At 40.1% G+C, this 20963-nt stretch overlaps 1 protein-coding gene across 1 annotated transcript; it reads left to right on the forward strand.

The window, feature by feature from the left end:
- Positions 1 to 7245: 7245 nt before the first annotated feature.
- On the forward strand, positions 7246 to 20407 carry RNF139 (ring finger protein 139). The gene is made up of 2 exons (XM_003820471.7): positions 7246 to 7926; positions 18417 to 20407. Exons 1-2 carry the CDS (start codon positions 7746 to 7748, stop codon positions 20228 to 20230), a joined length of 1995 nt encoding a protein of 664 aa, XP_003820519.5. The 5' UTR covers positions 7246 to 7745; the 3' UTR covers positions 20231 to 20407.
- Positions 20408 to 20963: the final 556 nt, after the last annotated feature.

Genomic DNA, 20963 nt, shown 5'->3' on the forward strand with positions numbered 1-20963 from the left:
AGAGACACAATAATAGATCCTTTAAACTTTAACTTGCTGAGGTTTCCCAGTTCAGGGTCCTTGTGCTAGGAGACCAGCAGGCAAGGAAGAGTCACCATGTTAGTTGGGGTAAATGAATCCAATCATCAGGAGGAAGTAGCGTTATTGCTACACGATGATGGCAGGAAGGAATATACCTGTATTTTACACTCAAGGTATAGTGGTCTCTTGATATATCCCAATATCAAGTAAAGTGGACAACGGACCAAAACAGCAGGGTAAACATCTCCAAATACTGGCTTCTCTATAAAAGCAATGAGAACACAGGCAAAAATGGTCAGTCAACTTTTTCAGAACTCTAGAAAGTAACTAAAAGCTTGAAATAATCTGAGGTGCCTTTATTTGAGAAAAACAGCTAAATCTTGGTAAACAGGGAAGCATTTTAACTTGCCTTATTCCCAGCCCCCACCTCTTAATACAATGATAAATAGTAATGGTGACAGTGAGCAACCTTCTTACTCTTAACTTTAGGGAGAATGCTTCCAGCATGTTTCACCATTAAGTGATATGCTGTCCTTTGTTAAGCAGTATCCAGAGTCCTATTATATTGTTGGCTTATCATGTTTCCCACTGCACTCTAGTGTCACTTTTCTAATGAATCAAGTGACCCTATATGTGTGGAGTTTTTCTAGACTTTCTGTTCTGTTCTGTTCTGTTCCATGGGTCAGTTTTTCTATCCATGCACCAATACTATCTCGTCTTCATTACTATACCTTAGAATAGGTCCTGATGTCTCACAGTATAAATCCTTCAACTTTGTTTTTTAAGACTGCCTTAGGTATTCTTGACCTTTTCCAGTTTCTTAGGAATTTTAAAATCGGCTTTTTGATTTTTGGAAAAAAGAACCTGCTGAGATTTTTTTTTAATTGAGATTACATAGAATCTATAGGTCAACATCTTTACAATACTGAATCTTCCATCTTGAAGCTTTTATTATATCCAGTTGGGTGTAACTGTGAAATGAGAAGCAATTATCAGAAACCCGGATTACAGGATCCCACCTAAGGTGAAAGGTCCTATACTTCCCATCAGTGGGATACTATAGCCATCTTCTCTGGGCTCTCTGCTTTGACAGATGTTTTCAACTTAAGTATTACCTGTATTCTTCCTCTCAGCAGTATCTCAGTCCTCAGATTATGCTTGACCGTCACCGAAGATGAACATATTTTATCATTCATTCATATTCTAATGTAAATTAAGTCCTACTTATTTCATACAATAATTTGAACTAATATCTTCACAGCACTCCTGAGTCATAAATGGAGTCACTGCAAAGTGCTGTGCACTGCAAAGTGCTGTGTGTAGTAACAGGGGTTCCAATGAGTGTATCTCCTACAATTGGTTTACTACATGCTATACTAGGTATTTAAGATGTATTGCTTTAATTCTTGTAAAAAGCAAGAGAACATACTTGCAGAGGATCAGATCTTAGGCTCTGTAATCAGAAAAATATGAATCAGAAACCTGGCTCTGCCACTACTATTGACTGATTAGTTCTGTGTCCTTGGACAAGTTTGGTGAGGGCTAAATTGGATAGTGCATGTCATGTATTTCATATCTTATCTGGCAATATTCTTTTTCCCAAATGATACTAAAGATTAGACAGCTTAAATACTTTGCCTCGAGACACAGAACTAGAAAGAGGCAGAAGAGGGCTAGCATACTGCCAAGCACATATTCAGTAAATGTCTGCTGAATGAACAAACCACAGTCAGTCAGTATATACTCAACATTTACTTCAAATACCACTATATTCTCTGTTGTTTCCTTTAACTTATGCAACAAACTTAAAATATTTTTTATTTCCATAGGTTTTTGGGGAACAGGTAGTATTTGGTTTCACAGGTAAGTTCTTTAGTGGTGATTTGTGAGATTTTGGTCTACCCATCACCCAAGCAGTATACACTGAACCCAATTTGTAGTCTTTTATCCCTTACCCTCTTCCCACCCTTTCCCCGAGTCCCCAAATTCTATCATGTCATTCTTATGCCTTTGCATTTTCATAGCTTAGCTCCCACTTATGAGTGAGAACATATGATATTTGGTTTTCCATTCCTGAGTTACTTCACCTAGAATAATAGTCTCCTATCTCATTCAGGTCGCTGCAAATGCCATTAATTCATTCCTTTTTATGGCTGAGTAGTATTCTGTCATATATTTATACCACAGTTTCTTTATCCACTCATTGATTGATAGGCATTTGGGTTGGTTCCACATTTTTGCAATTATGAAGTGTGCTGCTATAAACATGCATGTCCAAGTATCTTTTTCATGTAATGACTTCTTTTCCTCTGGGTAGATAACCCAGTAGTGGGAATCCTGGATCAAATGGTAATTCTAGTTTTAGTTCTTTAAGGAGTCTCCACACTGTTTTCCATAGTGGTTGTACTAGTTTACATTCCCACTTCTACATACACAGCAGTGTAGAAGTAGCAAAAACAAACTCTTACTATTTATTTGGCATCTACAGAACCAGAAAATTCAAACAGAATTTTGATGGGCACATCTGAATTTACTTTAATGAGAAGAGAAAAACCATAAAGTAATTTAGGATAAGAGATCAATTACAGTAATTCCCAGGGTCTGAGAAAAAGTTATGGCATATATTTTCACTATCAATCCTACTTGCTTTGGTTGGAATGTGTCCCCCAAATTACATGCATTGGAAACTTAATCCCCAATATGGCAGTACTGAAAGGTGGGGCCTTTAAGAAGTGATTGGGTCATGAGGGCTGGTGATCCATTCATGGACTAATGGGTTAATAGATTAATGGGTTACTATAAGAGTGGGATTGGTGGCTTTTTTTTTTTTTTTTTTTGAGACAGACTCTTGCTCTGTTGCCCAGGCTGGAGTGCAGTGGTGTGATCTCGGCTTACTGCAACCTCTGCCTCCCTGGTTCAAGCGATTCTCCTGCCTCAGCCTCCCACCACGCCAGGCTAATTTTTTGTATTTTTAGTAGAGATGGGGTTTCACCACGTTGGCCAGGCTTGTCTCAAACTCCTGACCTTAGGTGATCCACCCGCCTCGGCCTCCCAAAGTGCTGGGATTACAGGCGTGAGCCACCGTGCCTGGCCTGGGACTGGTGGCTTCATAAAAAGAGGAAGAAAGGCCTGAGTGGGCATGCTCAGCCCCCTTGATTCCCTGCAGTCCCCACCAGCAACAAGATTCTCCCCAGATGTGGTCCCTCCACCTTGAAATTCTCAGCCTCCTCCCTAACTGCCAGAAATGAATTCCTTTTCTTTATAAATTACCCAGTTTCAGGCATTCTGTTATAAACCACAGAATACAGACTAGGACACTACCCTTCCTACCAGTATCCCTATCTTCCACTTGAAGAAAATACATATTAGTAGAAGTGGGGAGTGAAGGGGTTAAATCCAAGTGCATGTTTCCTACTGCCTCCTCCCACTACAGAAGCTAGGGTGCAGATACATGATCCAATAAGCTTGACCAATTGGATGGTGATGTAGTTTGGATCTCCCCTGCAAATCTCATGTTGAGATGTAATTCCCAGTTAGAGGTAGGGCCTGGTGGTGTCTGGGTCATGGGGACTGATCCCTGATGGCTTGGTGTTGTCCTCACCATAGTGAGTTCTCATGAGATCTGATTGTTTAAAAGCGTGTGACACCTACCCCCACCCCCTCGCTCCTGTTTTTGCCATGTGAAGTGTCTGATCCTACTTCACCTTCCACCATGAGCAAAAGCTTCCTGAGGCCTCCCCAGAAGCAGATGCAGGCACTAGGCTTCCTGTACAGCCTGTAGAACCGTGAGCCAATTAAACTTCTTTTCTTATAAATTACTCAGCCTCAGGTACTTATAGCAATGCAAGAGTGGCCTAATATAGGTGGTCTCTCCTGGGACTTGAAATCTTGAGTAATAATGAAAATAACCCCTTAATAAATTCCCTTTTTGCTTAAGATAACCCAGAAGAATCAGTTTCTGTTGTAGGAAACAAAGACTTCATTAATGCAAATGTCAAGAGAAAATTCAAACTAGTTTTTACACATCCTACCTCTAAAAGTTTTGAAAGCTACTAAAAGGCTTTCTGAGCTGTTAAATCTGAAGGATTTATAACAGATTGTTATTTTCAAACACGAGTATTCTATGTATACAGTGTGTGTGTGTGTGTGTATTCACACACACACACACACACACTCATGAACCACACTGTGCAGACTCAATATAAATGTACACCTGAGTTGTGCAACATTCAAATCAATGCAGAAATCAAGCAAAGATTAGATTCAGTGAATTGTAGCTATTTCTTGGAAACATTACCTTTTTTTTGAGACAGGGTCTCACTCTGTCACCCAGGCTACAGTACAGTGGCGTGATCTTGGCTCACTGCAACCTCTGCTACCCAGGCTCAAGGCAGGCTCAAGTGATCCTCCCACCTCAGCCTCCTGAGCAGCTGGTACCACAGGCCTATGCCACCATGCCCAGCTATTTTTTTTTCCCCCAAGACAGAGTCTCACTCTGTCACCCAGGCTGCAGTGCAGTGGCGCCATCTTGGCTCACTGCAACCTCCGCCTCTCGGGTTTAAGCAATTCTCCTGCCTCAGCCTCCCAAGTAGTTGGGATTACAGGTGCCCACCATCACACCCGGCTAATTTTTGTATATTTAATAGACATGGGGGTTTTACCATGTCGGCCAGGCTGATCTTGAACTCCTGACCTTGTGATCCGCCCGCCTCGGCCTCTCAAAGTGCTGGAATTACAGGTGTGAGCCACCGCGCCCAGCCCACATCCAGCTATTTTTACAATTTTTTTGTAAAGATATAGTTTTGCCTTGTTGGCCAGGCTCGTCTTGAACTTCTGGCTCAAGCAATCCACCCTCCTTGGCCTCCCAAAGTGCCGGGATTTCAGGCATAAGCCACCACACCCAGCTGGAAACATCTTTTATCTTAAAAATTCCTAAGCATCCTATAAATTACCTCATTACTATAAATTTAATTTTAACGTAGTATTTTAACACAGTTGCCAGGACCTCATTCAAACCTTCATTTTATAGATGGAGAAAGAGAGCTCACACAGGGGTGTCCAAGGGAGATAATACAGTCATGGGTTCTTAGTTTCCGCTTCTGGTTGGGTCAGTAAATACCTCCTCATCTCTCTTTTCTGCTTATCACTAGAAACAGAAACTAAAAACCATGGCTTCAGGCTGTTAACAGCCTAAAACAAAACAGAACAACAACAGTAACAAAATAAGGTGGGTTGGACAAGTTTGGCAGAGAGCCTGCTTGGAGAAGCTGTGTGAAAAAAAAAAAAGACTGCCACCGCTCCTGAAAGTTCTTGGCCCAAGATGGAATTTAGTCAAAGAAACTCTTACACTAATAAAATTTGTACATCAAATTAAGATCAGGGACAGTTAAAACATTAATAAAGACTGAAGCATTTGTTCATTTAAAAAATTTTATTTAATATTTACATTTATTTTTAAAATAAAAATTAGAGGAAAGCCCATGAACTCATTTTCCATGAACATAATATAATAGTACTCACCTATCTCCTCTACCCAACTTGTGTTTTAGATGAGTCCTTTTGGATCTTTTTCCCCATAATGGCCTCTCTCCTTTTGCTTTACAGTGCAATCAGGGCAGAATAACAGATATGTTGAGTAGCTAATTTATATCTCTGAAGATCTCCATAGAACTCTTAAGTTCTAAGTCTTCATAGTCTTTGCACCTTGCCAAGTTTGCTTTCCTTTGGGAATTTTGTCATAACCACAAGGTTATTCCCCAGACATGCAGTTTGGGGAAATTAACCCGGCAGTAGTAAACAGACTGGATTAGAAAAGGTGGCAATCGTAATAAGGATATTCCAATAACCGGGGAAAGCTACAGAAGGATCTTGAGTTAGGATGGTGACAGTTACAATAGAAAGGAGACCAGTACAAGAGACGGTGAAAACAGAATGGATACAATTTAGTTGAAGAATTGGCTGTGGGTGAAAAGAAGAAATCAAACATGCCTGAAGTTGTGAGTTTCAGGTAGCCCTGAGTTTATAATCCTAGTTCTGACTCGTACTATCTTTGGATATACTAGCTGCTGACTACTAACTGAACAAGGTAGTAACCTTGTCATCTTGTAACTTACCTAAGTCTGTTTCCTCCTCTATAAAACAAACTATCAAAATAAAGCCGATGAAAAGATTGAAGTAAAACATAAAACCCTTAGCACAGTGCCTAGTATCCATTAAGCAGTAGATAAATGATGGCGGTCATTATTAGGGAGTAGGGTAGAGGAAAAGAACAGAAGGTTAAAAACATGAGTAGCAGTAACGACTTTTGGGTGGGGATTCGGTCTTTCTACTACACATTACACATACCTCTAAGCAGAGAAAGGGGTTGGAGGGGAGTTTGATAATGTGACTAATAATCCTCCTCCCCCTGGGGGGGATCTTGATAAAGGATAGCCACCCACATGGAGGCCTAATATAAACTGGATTGCAGAATGCACTTGAGCTGGGAGCCCAAGTGGGCCAGGCTTCTTGATTCCTATTTTATCCCCCTTAACCTAGGATAGCTAGGTCAATAGTGCAGACTCAGACCTAACTTACACTTTCATTTGCAGCTGAAGTTTCGGAACAAAGACAAAGATAGCCAGATCATATTAATTACATGGATAGGCAAGAAAGCATGAGCCCTGAGGAGGAAGGAGGGGACTGTCCAGGTGTACTTACCTCAAAGATGAGAAATATCAAAGACAGGAAACCCTAGGTTCTTGCCCTTCAGTCGCTATCTCCTTGCCATTAGTAAAATGCGGCCGATGAATGTCCTCACTTCTGTCCATCTGGGCAGGAGGTGGGAAGGGTGACGTGCAAATGGATGGGAGGAACCTTTTTTTCGGCAGCACCCACCACACCCAGCCTAGTGCCACGCACCGCAAGCGCTCCATAAACGCACACAGCGTCGCCTCTACCAGGATCCCGGGCGGCCTTCGCGGGATTTCTCCTAGCGTCGGCTTTCAGACTCCCGCGGGTGGGATAAATCGAGAGGGTGGCATCCTTTGGCTTTTCTTCTCCCAGGCAGCTCTGAACCATGTTTATGCAACGTTTAATGGGCTCTAATAAAACGGCTAATAATTTTGATCCGCGGAAGCACCGACTCGCTCGCTAAGCCGAGTCTGCGAGGGTGAAGCTGCAACCCCAACGCCGGAAAGCGCGGCTACCGAAAAGCGCATGCGCCACGGGGTGGCACGAAGCTAGAGTAAGCTGAGGAGGTGGGCGGAAACCATGGCAACCATGGGTGATGACGACGTGGGGAGCGTCCCTAGCGCTGGATTATGACGCTGGATTATGACGCAGGCAGTGGGCGCGGACTCTGCGGTTCGCTTGACTGACGGCGCAGCCTCCGGGCCTAGCCACAGCAGCAACGGCAGAGGCCAGCGGGCGAGGTCAAGATGGTGGCTCCGCGGGCGGGGGAGGCGGTGGAGGGAGGAGGAGTCAGACCTTAGCCAGCCGGAAACACCGAAACCCAGAGACCTCCTGGGGAGCCGCCGCCGCCGCCCTCTCGGCCATCGCTGCCTCCGCCGCCTGCTCCACCTCGAGGGACGCGAGCGGGCGGCGGGGCGGGCCGTGAGAGAGACAGCAGAGGAAGGAGGGCAGGGGCGGAGTTGCCCGCCTTAGCCCCCGCCCCCGGCCGCGGCCCCGGGCCCTGCCCCGCGCGGCCCTGCCCGGCCCACCGAGCCCTGGTGTGGCAGCGGCTCATGGCGGCCGTGGGGCCCCCGCAGCAGCAGGTGCGGATGGCCCATCAGCAGGTCTGGGCGGCGCTCGAAGTGGCGCTCCGGGTGCCCTGCCTTTACATCATCGACGCCATCTTCAACTCCTACCCCGATTCCAGCCAAAGCCGGTTCTGCATCGTGCTCCAGATCTTCCTCCGGCTCCTTGGTAAGGGAACAGGGTACCGTACGTCCCGGGACGGCTATGCGGGCCGAGACGTTCCCCGGGGAGCGGGCAGGCGCGCAGAGGCCATGGGTCGAGTATGTGTCTTTGGGAACTACAGTTTCATCCCTCAAAGGGTCGTCTTTACGGGTTGGGAGGGGGAAGGAGATGATACTTGTCTGAGTTGACAGCGGAGCAGTCCCCCTAGCGAGGATTCAGTGTTGTACCTGAGTGAGGTGGGGAGAAAGTAAGGATGTGTGAGCATGCAGCTCTTTGCCCGTTTGTCTTGGGAAATGAGTACTGGCTTACCGCGTCCTATGCGACAGCCTTCGAAAAACAACTCTGCTATCCCAGTCTCGTCGTGTGTGACCTTGGACTTCTGCCAAGGCGTGGGCCTCAGTTTCCCTTTATTACCAAATGCCGAGTACTTGTATGTTGTCACTTCTGCTGCACCCGAGGGTCCACAGGATCGTGAAGTGTCTGCAGTAAATGACATCCAAGCGAAGGAGACAGGGTTTTGAATGTCAGACCTTGAAACCATTACCAAAAATTCTCATGAAAGCGGCGATGCTTAAATCGAGTCCTAAAATTTTCCATGAATAAACGAGAAGGTATTGAAGGTGACTGTAAAAAGTGATGAGACATTTGCCAAAGAGACTTCTGAAAATCATTGTCTTTGTTTCGTATGGATGGAGTGTTAAAAGTATCTTATATTTCATTTCTTCCTTTCCATCTTCACTTACATCATCAGAGGGAGATGCATTTATGCGTAAAATAATTTTTTAAGTAATTGCAACTTGGCAAATTTTGTTGATGAGGTAATTCTGGTGATCGGTCTTAAGTAGGCTAGTGCTTTTGAAGTGTTGCTGAGGGCAGACTGATGGTGAGGTCTTTACCAGGCCTTTCTGAATTACAAGCCATCTGTTGCTTTATTCCTTCAAAAGAGGAGTGGCAATAAAGGCCGAATTTTGTTCTTAGCAATAAATAGCCATATTTTACATTTATCTGGTATTTTCCTTTTGCAAAGCATTTTCACTGGTAGGTATTATCTAACCTAACCTTCAAACATCCCCCAGAGGTGGGTGGTGGTATTCTCATTTTACAAACCAGGAAACAGGGTCATAGAGGTTAAGTGTTTTGCTCTTGGTAGGCTGCCGCTAAGAGCCTGAGCTTAAAAATCTTTTGACATTAAATATGGTTTACTTTCCTCCCTAACAGCTGCAATCCAGATACAGAATGCAGTAGTAATGATCATATGCTAGATCTTAAAACTAAAGATGTAAACGTGATGTTCAGCCCAAGCTGCTTCAGTAACCCACCTGCTACCTAATTCCAGCCTTTCCTACTTGCCACTGCTAACGTATGCCACCACCATAATTTGTGTTAAAAACTGGGCTCTGTTTGAGAGGATTCTGCATGTTCATCCCAGAAACAGTGTAGTGACTGCTTTGAATATTCTTACAGCACGATAACTGCAGATTCTGTGAGAATCCCTTTGGGACCTGGTGCTTTAATGCAGTACTCTGTTGAGCTTCAGGTTAGGCAGCTTCAAGGAAAAGAAGTATTTTCTTTAATTAAATAATTTGTAGTGTAAGAACATTGAACAAAGCAATCTGATATTTTCCTTGTACTAGGCATGTTTCTTTTGTAATAAATCTTGGAAGTTTGTGTTTGACAAAGAACAACATGACTTAAGGCAACTGCTCAGTGCTTTGGTTTCTTATTTTTACCTTTTAAAAGATGGAGAGTGAGGTTATCTGTTTCATAGGGTGTTAAAGACAATAAATCTATTTTAATGCTTCATTTAATACCATATTTTGTTAGATATTTTGGTCTTTTGAAATCATCGGCAAAATATTGGTGTTGTTTATTTGAAAATTTTGATCCCTGGAATCTCTGGATCAGACTTTGAGAAATACGAAATACTCTTCAAATCTATCATCCGACTCTTCTTACTGTGTCATGTAATTATGCTAATTTTTCACATTTGTAAGGATGATAAGAATGAAAAAAACTGATTTCGGTGCTAAAAAATTATATGTTACTAAGACACAGGTTTGTGTGTAAATATGCCAATGGATAGTTGAAATTAATCGTTCTGCCTTGTTAGTTTTTTTGTAGTTGTAGACTTCTCAGTACTACTGTGTATAAGTCTTACCACTTGTCAACCTCACTTTTTTCTTTAAAATTAATGTGTAAAAATGGAAATCTCTAAGTAAAAAGCATTACCAGTTTTATGTGTGGTGGTAGAAGTATTTACTCCCCTCTACCTACAAAATGGTGCTACAACTGTACCTTCATTTGATATCAAACTAATTTGAGATTTCAACCGGTTAGAAAATAAAGCAACTCATTTTGGAGATCCAAATAAAATTCTATGACAATATATGGAATATTGAAGAACATAAAGCTGTGTTTTAAGGGATGTTAAATACTAAATGAAACTCAACCCAGAGCAGCATAATGCTGAGTTAGCAAATTTAAATCCAAGGCAGAAAATGCAAGCCTAGGAGTTTGTTTTAATAGTATTACTAATATGGTGATAATTCATTGAGGTGGGAAAAGGCTTTAAACATAACAGAAGACCCAGAAGTTCCAAGGAAAAATCTGACAAATTTCAGTACATAAAAATAAAAAGCTTTTTTATGGCAAAGCTTAAAAAAGAATCCTTAAATGACTAACTGAGATTAAATACTTCTATCATAAGTGATTCACGTTCCAGTAAGAGTTTTACCCTGCCAGGGAAGCTGAGGCAGGAGAATCGCTTGAACCAGGGAGTTGCAGGTTGCAGTGAGCCGAGATCGCTCCACTGCACTCCAGCCTGGGGATAGAGTGAGACTCTGTCTAAAAAAAAACAAAACAAAACAAGAAAAAACTTATACTCCCTTAGGAAAATGCCTAAGACAAGCAATTCACAATAAACAAAATGCAGATGTTCAATAAGCAAGAGAAAAAGTATTTAGCCCTTCCTGCAGTAGCTTGATTTTATGGGGGGAAAAAAAAGTACCTAGCCTTGTTTATAATTAAATACTGTCAAGACCGCTTACGGTGGCTCACGCCTATAATCCCAGCACTTTGGGAGGCTGAGGCAGGCAGATTGCTTGAGGCCAGGAGTTTGACACCAGCTTGGCCAAATGGCACAACCCGTGTCTACCAAAAAATTAGCCGGGTGCAGTGACTCCTGCCCATAGTCCCAGCTACTGCGGAGGCTGAGGCACGAGAATCTCTTGAACCGGGGAGGTGGAGGTTTCAGTGAGCCAAGATCGCGCCACTGCACTCCAGCCTGGGCGATAGAGCGAGACTGTCTCAAAAAAAAAAAAAAAAAAAAGTCAAAAAAAATTTATCAGATTGGTGAAGAGTTCAAAGTTTTATTAGTTTTGCAAAGGTATTTACCTTTTTGAAATAGGTAAATTTATACAATTTTGGAAGACTTTTTTTTTTTTTTTTGAGACGGAGTTTGCTCTTGTTGCCCAGGCCGGAGTGCAATGGCGTGATCTCGGCTCACCACAACTTCCACCTCCCAGGTTCGGGCGATTCTCCGGCCTCAGCCTCCCGAGTAGCTAGGATGATTACAGGCAAGCGCCACCACCCCCGGCAAATTTTTTTCTATTTTTAGTAGAGACAGGTTTTCTCCATGTTGGTCAGGCTGGTCTCCAACTCCCGACCTCAGGTGATCTGCCCACCTCGTCCTCCCAGAGTGCTGGGATTACAGGCGTGAGCCACCGTGCCTGGCCCGGAAGACTCTTAATTTCAGTGTAAAACCATTTGGCAGTATCAACTGTCATTTACAACTGACTTCTCAGTGTTTTGTTTTGTTTTTGAGACAGTCTCACTCTGTCACCAAGGCTGGAGTGCAGTGGCGTGATCTCAGCACACTGCAACCTCCACCTCCCAGGTTCAAGCGATTCTCCTGCCTCAGCCTCCCAAGTAGCTGGGATGCCTGGCTCGTACAACTTTTGACTCACAATTTCAATTCTAGGGAATTGGCCTAGAGAGATAGTTTGCTTAAGGACTATGGGCAAGCATTACTGGAAATAACAAAGCAACAAACTTAATCTAAATATGTATTGATACAAATCTGTTCATTGTATTAGGTCTAGCCATGCAATAAAGTTCTTGAAAGAAATGAGATAGCTATTTTTGGTGCCGAAAAAGACTTCAGAAAACCTCTGAAGTGAAAAAACAAAGCCGAAGTAATTATCACTGGCAGAGGAATAGACACAGATTTCTCAACAGTGGCAGTATTGACATTTTGGACAGGATAATTCTTTGTTTGCGGATGGGAGCTCTCCTGTGCACTGTAAGATTTTTAGCAGCATCACTATCCCCTGCCCATTAGATGCCAGTAGCACCTTGCACCTCCACACCCCAGTGTGACAGCCAGAACTGTCCCTGGATATTGCCAAATCATGGTTGAGAACCATTGGGATAGACAAATAGATTAGTACTTAGCCTTATTTATAATTACATAGCCCAGAAACAGACACCAATGTATATATAGAAATAATGTGTTTCAGAGATAGAATTGAAGTACATTGAGGTAAATATGGACTGTTGAATTAATGATCATTTTGTTACACCTTTGGAAATAAATTATACTAGATGTCTACCTTATGTCAATATATAGACAGTCATTTCTAGGCTGAGCAGTGTAGTGAGACCCTGTCTCTGCAAAAATAAATATTTAAAATAATAGCCATACTTGGTGGTGGGTGCCTGTAGTCCTATCTTACTCAGGAGGCTGGGGTGAGAAGATCGCTTGGGCCTAGGAGTTCAAGGCTGCAGTGAGCTATGATTGCATAACTGCACTCCAGCCTGGCTGGGTGACAGAGCAAGACCCTGTCTCTTAAAAAAAAAAAAAAAAACAGTCATTTCTAAGTGTATTCTTACCTAGATGTATATGTAAATATGAAATGCAGAACTTTAAATTTTTAGAAAAAAAATGGAATATTTTATTTTTCCAATCTTAGATTAAGGAAGAAATCCTTAAAAATATATAAAAGCAAATACATAATGAAGATTGATAAACCGAATGATATTGAGGTTAAAAACCTATGTTAATCAAAAGATCGCGCCACTGCACTCCAGCCTGGGCAACAGAGTGAGACTCCATCACTAAAAAAAAAAAAAAGAAAGGAAGTCAAATCTTGGGTAAGGGGGAACTACTGTACTTACATTTACCCATTTATTATAAAGGCAATTACAAAGGACACAGATGAATTAACCCGATGGAAGGAGATGTACAAGGTGAGACAAAGAAGGAGAGAAGAGGAGAAGGGGCGTGGAGCTTCAGTGTTCAGCTATCTGAGAGCTCACAGAACTCAGTCCTTTTGGGCTTCTATGGAAGTTCATTAAATCGGCAAGATTGATTAGATCACTAGTCATTGGTTTATGGACTCAAGCTTCAGCTTCTTTCTTCTCCCCAGAAGTGGGGGCTGGGGGTAGGAATCAAAGTTATAACCCTTAATCACTGGGCTGATTCCCCTGGCTACCTAGCCCCCATCCTGAAGCTATCTAGGGGCCCCCAGGCACCAGTCATCTGATTATTGTACAAAACAGTCATCACTCCAGAGATTCCAAGGATTTTAGAAGCTATGTCAGAAAATGGGACAAAGACCAAATATTAATATTTTTTTTATGATATCACAGATGGGAAAGACAAACTAGAAAAACTTGCTTTAACTCTTCATTTAACACCTCTCTGTAGGGTTTGGCTTTTTAAAATCCATGTTCATATATTTTTGATAAAAGCATACTTGTTATAAGTTTAGTTTAAAAGCAAAAGTTTAATTTTGTGTTAATACTTAGAATACCAGGTTTTTTTTCAACCTAAAATGAGAATCCAATAGAAATGTTTTCTTTATAATTTATCAAGTATACCAACAGATTAACAACATTTCAAGACACTTTGTTGTAAACTTCATTGTGGAAGGCTCCCTTGGGAGTAAGGTAGTAGTAACATTTATTTCTGTGCTTTTCCATATTTATTCTGTCAGGTATTGAAATGTTTTTCCACAGGTTGCTTTTTGTTTTAGAGGTATTTCGGGTACTTGGAGAATTGTAAATATTATGTTTTGTACCCTGATTTTTAGTCATAAGTTTCCAAAAGAGGGTAAGGGTATGAATAGACTTTACACATAAAAGAGTGAAACACTTTGTTATATAACATGTATAGTAAGTTTTTATTTTTTCTTTTGTTTTTATTTGCCTGTTTTTGGTAATCCAAATTGAAAAGGCCTGAACTCTTTCATGAGTTGAGTTCATATATAGTTTCAAAGTTCCTGAATTGATTTGGATACCTGCCTCTTTTTGGCTACCTTGAAAACTCTAGTGAACTCTCTTAATCACTGGAGAATTGGACTGAGATCTCTGAGTTGTGATTTCAGTAAATTATGTTCTCAAAATTTTTTATAAAGCAGCATTTATATACAGTCTTGATTACTTGTGCAAGTCACTTCCAAATCCTAATGAGAAACTGTCTCTGGACTTTTATATTTTCTTAGACCTACAGTTTAAATACTAAGAAAGGGTTTCATGTCTAATGTAAAAATGCAGTGAAACTTTGATATTATTCTGCAAAGGCCATGAGAAAGATGATTACTTTGGAGACTTGTTACTTGGGATATTGGTTTTTAAAATGAGAGAAGATTCTTCCCAAATTCCATAGGTAGGAACGTGAATATAAAAGGAAAATCTATGAACCCCATATACCTACAAACTTTGGGTAGGAGTTAAAACAAACATATACTATTCTTGAAATTGTTAACTCACTATTACATCTTGGGGGGTGTGATTTTAATCAGGATAGAGTATTGTCAGATTGTTACTTGCTGGGATACATCCAAATTTTGAGGTTGTAGTCTTACTACATTATTTGTCTATCTGATGCCTTTCCCTTTTTTTCTTTGATACATTTGCATAAAGCAAAATGGCACTTTTTCACTAGAAATGTTTCTAAAACCCAAATAATTTCTTCATTTGTGTGTAGTAAAAACAAGCTTCAGGAAAAAAGTTATTAGAATTTTAAAAATTAGTTATAAAATTATGGCAGAGCTCATGAATAGTTACTGAAGATTAATTTACTACTTTGTGAATAGCAAGTTGACAAAAATAATTTACAGTTCCTGCTTGACTTTCTCCCCTCTAAGTGGCATAAAGTAGAACTAGAGTTATTTTGTTTTGGTTTTGACCCAACTTAGAAGATTTGTTTTAAAGTTTCTAAAGTTTTGTCTCAGGAAAATAAGGTTGTTTTCCATGTAGAGAATGTAAGATTACATATGGCATCTGGTAGGCTGAATTAATTCCATTTTCTTGTTACCTTCCATGGAAGAAGTTTCTAATAAAAAAATCTTTTTAGGGCCGAGTGCAGTGGCTCACGCCTATAATCACAGTACTTTGGGAGGCCGAAGCGGGCGGATCACCTGAGGTCAGGAGTTTGAGACCAGCCTGACCAACGTGGAAAAACCCTGTCTCTACTGAAAATGCAAAATTAGCTGGGAGTGGTGGTACATACCTGTAATCCCAGCTTCTTGGGAGGCTGAAGCAGAAGAATCGCTTGAACCTGGGAGGCAGAGGTTGCAGTGAGCCAAGATCACGCCATTGCACTCCAGCCTGGGCAACAAGAGCGAAACTCCATTAAAAAAAATATATAAATATATATATATATATATTTTAAATATATATATTTTTAAATATATATATTTTAAATATATATATTAAATATATATATTTAATATATATATTTAAAATATATATTTAATATATATATTAAATGTATATATATTTAAAAGAGCCTGTTCTGAGCTCACAACTCTTTGGGAGATTATTAGTGGCCCATTTTCTTGGGGAATCAGGTGGTTTGTATTTAGAGGTTTATATGTCTTCTACTTTATTGTGTCCTTTTGTTTTCCTTTTCACAGATGACTTGACATTTTGGCACAGAATACACTTTAAATCCCTGGACAGAGTCATCACTTAAATGAACTAGCCCTTGCTTATATGTGCAATGGATTGTGAAATGCGTCTACTGTAATAATATGCAATGTCTTGATTACCTGCTGAAATAAGGTGGATAGATGGATTTTTATTTTATTTAATATTTATTTATTTATTTATTTTGAGACAGGGTCTCAACTGTCACCCAGGCTGGCATGCAGTGGTGCGATCTCAGCTAACTGCAATGCCTCCCGGGTTCAAGCGATTCTCCCACCTCAACCCCCTGAGTAGCTGGGAGTACAGGCACGTGCTACCACGCCTGGCATATTTTTATATTTTTGGTAGAGACAGGGTTTCACCATGTTGACATGGTCTTGAACTCCTGGCCTCAAGTGATCCACCCGCCTCAGCCTCCCAAAGTGCTGGGATTACCATTGTGAGCCACTGCACCCAGCCAAGATGGATTTTTAATTTGGAGTTTGTCACTTTTTCTGTACTCCAGGGTATGGTTTCTCATTGTCTGAAACATAGATTTTATTTTTCAAGCAGGCTATATTTTGTGGTTGCCTTTAAAAACATCCAGATGTGACAGACATTTCCTAATGAATACTAATTGTACTTATTTTATACAAAATATTGTAGAATCCATAGATGGACAGGGTAGGATCCTTGCTTTCTGTTATAGATACATGTGTAATAGGGTAGATTATACTTAGATAACTGCAGACTACAATATCAGGTGATATATGAGTGTTAAATGTTTCACTAAGTTCTGCAGGTATGCTGAAAGAACAGTTTCTATCAAAGAAAGTAGGTTTCTAGGATAGGTAGGATTTGAATAGTCAGGGATTGGGAGGTTGATGGGGACATCATTCCAAGCAAAAAGAATGTAAACACTGCTGTAGCTATAGTGGAGAAAGGAATGTGTTTGGGGAATCCAAGTCTGGAGCACTGATGTGTGTGTGTTAGGAGGAATATTACTGTAAAGCAAATTGGATTCTTGAATGCCAGGAGCAAGAATGTAGATTTTAGTTGATAGTAATTTCAGAGCCGCTGAAGTATTTTGAGCAGGGAATGAAGAAAGGCAATTTGATGATGGCTTGTAAATGCATTTGGACAAGATGAGGGTTTTTTGAGACAGACTGATTGATTGGTGTCACAGAAAAGGGAGATAGAGGTGTTAGAAGAATTTGGCAACTAATTGGCAAAGTTTGAGCATGTGGGGCTGGGTTGGGAGTATCTCTAAAAGAACAATAATGGTACCTTCAACTGAAATAGCAAATCACAAGGAAAAGCTGATTCTAGTTTAAGGCAAGTCGAGTTTCAGAACTTTGGAGATTTGCAGTTGTAGGCGTGAAAGTAGGTGAGTATTCAGATGTCATTCCCATTGTTGAAACCTTGGATAATAATGTGTTTATTGTAATCCTACTTAAAATACGCATTTCTGTCAGAGTACAAAGAAAGATGGTGTCTATGGAGTGGGGGAAGGAGAATTACCATTTTCTAAAAACATGTCTTGGTTTTCTGAGTGTTACTTTTGTAATGTGAAGAACAATAAAAAGAGTTGACTATTTTAAGAAACAGATTCAGCATTATACAGGAAAAAGGGAACTTGGAAGATGTTTCTAAGTCCGAAGGAAACTAGGAGGAAAAAAAATGGAATTTTGGACCCTTTGGAGAATGCTCAGAGTTAAGGAGTAGGAAATAAGAGCTGGCATGAGTTCACAGTTTGAAGAAAAGGAGGAATTAAGTGGAAGTATAAAACTTGAACTTGATTTCCTAAAGAATCCTTAAAAAAAAAAATCTAAAACTTGGCTGGGTGCGGTGGCTCACGCCTGTAATCCCAGCACCTTGGGAGGCAAGGCGGGCAGATCACTTGACGTCAGGAGTTAGAGACCAGTCTGGCCAACATGGTGAAACCCCGTCTCTACTAAAAATACAAAAATTAGCTGGGCATGGTGGCAGGTGCCTGTAATCCCAGTTACTTGGGAGGCTGAGGCAGGAGATTTGCTTGAGCCTGGGAGGCAGAATTTGCAGTGAGCTGAGATTGCACCAGTGCACTCCATCCTGGGCAACAGAGTGAGACTCTTGTCTCAGTCAGTCAATAATAAATGAATCTAAAACTTAATAGGAATAAATGTTTTCCATTTGGGTTATTTTTAACCCAATTTTTAAAATTAATTTTAATGATTATGAAATGATAAAAGACATATTCTTTTGAGTTTTAAAACTTGTTAAAATGTATGTACCACTACAAATTCATCTTGAAAATAATTTAGTAATTTGGTGCCTTGGACAGATACAGTGTTACTTGAAATACTCTGGAAATTAGAAAGTAAGGAATGAAATTTTAAAGAATAATTTAGTATGTTTGGTCTGTTCTCCTGAACTCTGACTTTACAAAACCTTTATTACCCTTTAAGCCTTAATTGCCTTGAGGCTTAATGTTCATAACTGAAAATATTCATATTTCCTAATTAAAGGAAGAATATCATAACTCTTAGTGGGGAAACATTCTTACAAATACTTCATTCAAATGACTTTTTCTTTCTTTCTTTTAGGTGTATTTGCATCCAGTATTGTTCTGATCTTGTCACAACGATCACTTTTCAAGTTTTACATGTACAGCTCAGCCTTTCTGTTAGCTGCAACTTCAGTGTTGGTGAATTATTATGCTTCTTTGCACATTGACTTCTATGGTGCCTACAACACGTCAGCTTTTGGAATTGAGCTGCTTCCTCGAAAAGGTCCCTCGCTGTGGATGGCACTTATCGTTCTACAGCTAACATTTGGAATTGGATACGTTACACTACTCCAGATTCATTCCATCTATTCACAATTAATTATTTTGGATCTCTTGGTTCCTGTAATAGGCTTAATCACAGAGCTACCATTACACATCAGAGAGACTTTAGTGTTTACTTCTTCCTTGATTCTCACATTAAATACAGTGCTTGTCCTGGCAGTGAAACTGAAGTGGTTTTATTATTCCACACGATATGTTTATCTTTTGGTGAGGCACATGTATCGAATTTATGGATTACAGTTATTGATGGAGGACACATGGAAGAGGATTCGTTTCCCAGACATACTACGAGTCTTTTGGCTAACAAGAGTTACAGCTCAGGCTACAGTGTTAATGTACATCTTAAGGATGGCAAATGAAACTGATTCCTTCTTTATTTCTTGGGATGATTTTTGGGACCTCATTTGCAATCTTATAATTAGCGGGTGTGATTCTACACTAACTGTACTGGGCATGAGTGCTGTAATTTCCTCAGTAGCCCATTATTTGGGGCTTGGAATATTGGCCTTTATTGGATCAACTGAGGAAGATGACAGGCGTCTTGGCTTTGTTGCACCTGTTTTATTTTTTATTTTGGCTCTTCAGACTGGGTTAAGTGGGCTAAGACCAGAAGAGAGACTTATTCGCTTAAGTAGAAACATGTGCCTTTTATTAACTGCAGTCCTGCATTTTATCCATGGAATGACAGACCCTGTATTAATGTCTCTCAGTGCCTCTCATGTGTCATCTTTTCGTAGACATTTTCCTGTGCTGTTTGTCTCTGCTTGCCTGTTTATTCTTCCTGTCTTACTCAGTTATGTTCTTTGGCATCACTATGCACTAAATACATGGTTGTTTGCAGTTACAGCATTTTGTGTGGAACTGTGCTTAAAAGTAATTGTTTCTCTCACTGTTTATACGTTATTCATGATTGATGGCTACTATAATGTCCTCTGGGAAAAGCTTGACGATTATGTCTACTACGTTCGTTCAACAGGCAGTATTATTGAATTTATATTTGGAGTTGTAATGTTTGGAAATGGGGCTTACACTATGATGTTTGAGTCGGGAAGTAAAATTCGGGCTTTTATGATGTGCCTACATGCATATTTTAACATCTACTTACAAGCCAAAAATGGCTGGAAGACATTTATGAATCGTAGGACTGCTGTGAAGAAAATTAATTCACTTCCTGAAATAAAAGGGAGCCGCTTACAAGAAATAAATGATGTATGTGCAATCTGCTATCATGAGTTTACAACATCTGCTCGTATTACACCGTGTAATCATTATTTCCATGCACTTTGCCTTCGGAAATGGCTGTACATTCAAGATACTTGTCCAATGTGCCATCAGAAAGTATACATCGAAGATGATATCAAGGATAATTCAAATGTATCTAACAACAATGGATTTATTCCACCCAATGAAACTCCAGAGGAAGCTGTAAGAGAAGCTGCTGCTGAATCTGACAGGGAATTGAATGAAGATGACAGTACAGATTGTGATGATGATGTTCAAAGAGAAAGAAATGGAGTGATTCAGCACACAGGCGCAGCAGCCGAAGAATTTAATGATGATACTGACTGATGAAAATAGCATTTATTAATGATTGAGGTATTTGTTTAAAATTCAGTTCATCCAAAATGGAGTAATATCCTTCACCTTCAGTGTGTAACCAAGCACAAAAACAGTATCAATGTTGAATCTGTGAATGGTTTTCCGTTTACTGTGATGTGCTACTGTAAATATACCTCTTTAATTACTTCTGGTCTCTTTGGTGACCTGTTTAAATTTGTGTACATTATTGTACATAGAATAAAATGTTTTCACATTTTTATGACAAAATTTGAACAAATAGCTTTTTAATAGATGTAATGATCATATGGTGCGTCACCTGTGCCAAATATTCTTCAATGAAATGATATAATGTAACTTTGGACCTCAGTTTTTCTTTAGAAATGGGTGGGAGAATGAAAATGCAAATCAGGAAACCACATTAAAGTCAAGGAAATAAAATAATTTGACCAGAGGATAAAGGACATGAGAGAGTATTTTTAAAACTAAAGAAAAAATTAGCTGCCAGAAGCAACTGAGGACCTTTTTTGAAACTTGAGTAGCAGTGTAATTGAGCTGAGTTTGAAAGTCCTGATTCAGAGAGAGACTGAGGGTTGACAAACTGTATCAACTAAACTTTGATATAAACCAGAATGTGCTAAATGTTTTTTATGTAAAATTGTATATTTGTTAGCCATTCTGTGTCTGCAGTATTGTCATAAAATTGTCCTTTCATTCTTTTGAAGATATTACAAAACAAAAATAG

Source organism: Pan paniscus, chromosome 7, assembly GCF_029289425.2.
Source record: "Pan paniscus chromosome 7, NHGRI_mPanPan1-v2.0_pri, whole genome shotgun sequence".
Classification (NCBI taxonomy): domain Eukaryota; kingdom Metazoa; phylum Chordata; class Mammalia; order Primates; family Hominidae; genus Pan; species Pan paniscus.

What these genes read in the sequence shown, in the direction of transcription:
- RNF139 (XM_003820471.7), top strand. Translation starts at nt 7,746, where the DNA reads ATGGCGGCCGTGGGGCCCCCGCAGCAGCAGGTGCGGATGGCCCATCAG. An exon ending in GATCTTCCTCCGGCTCCTTG is followed by an intron (nt 7,927 to 18,416) that starts GTAAGGGAACAG and finishes TCTTTCTTTTAG; the next exon opens with GTGTATTTGCATCCAGTATT.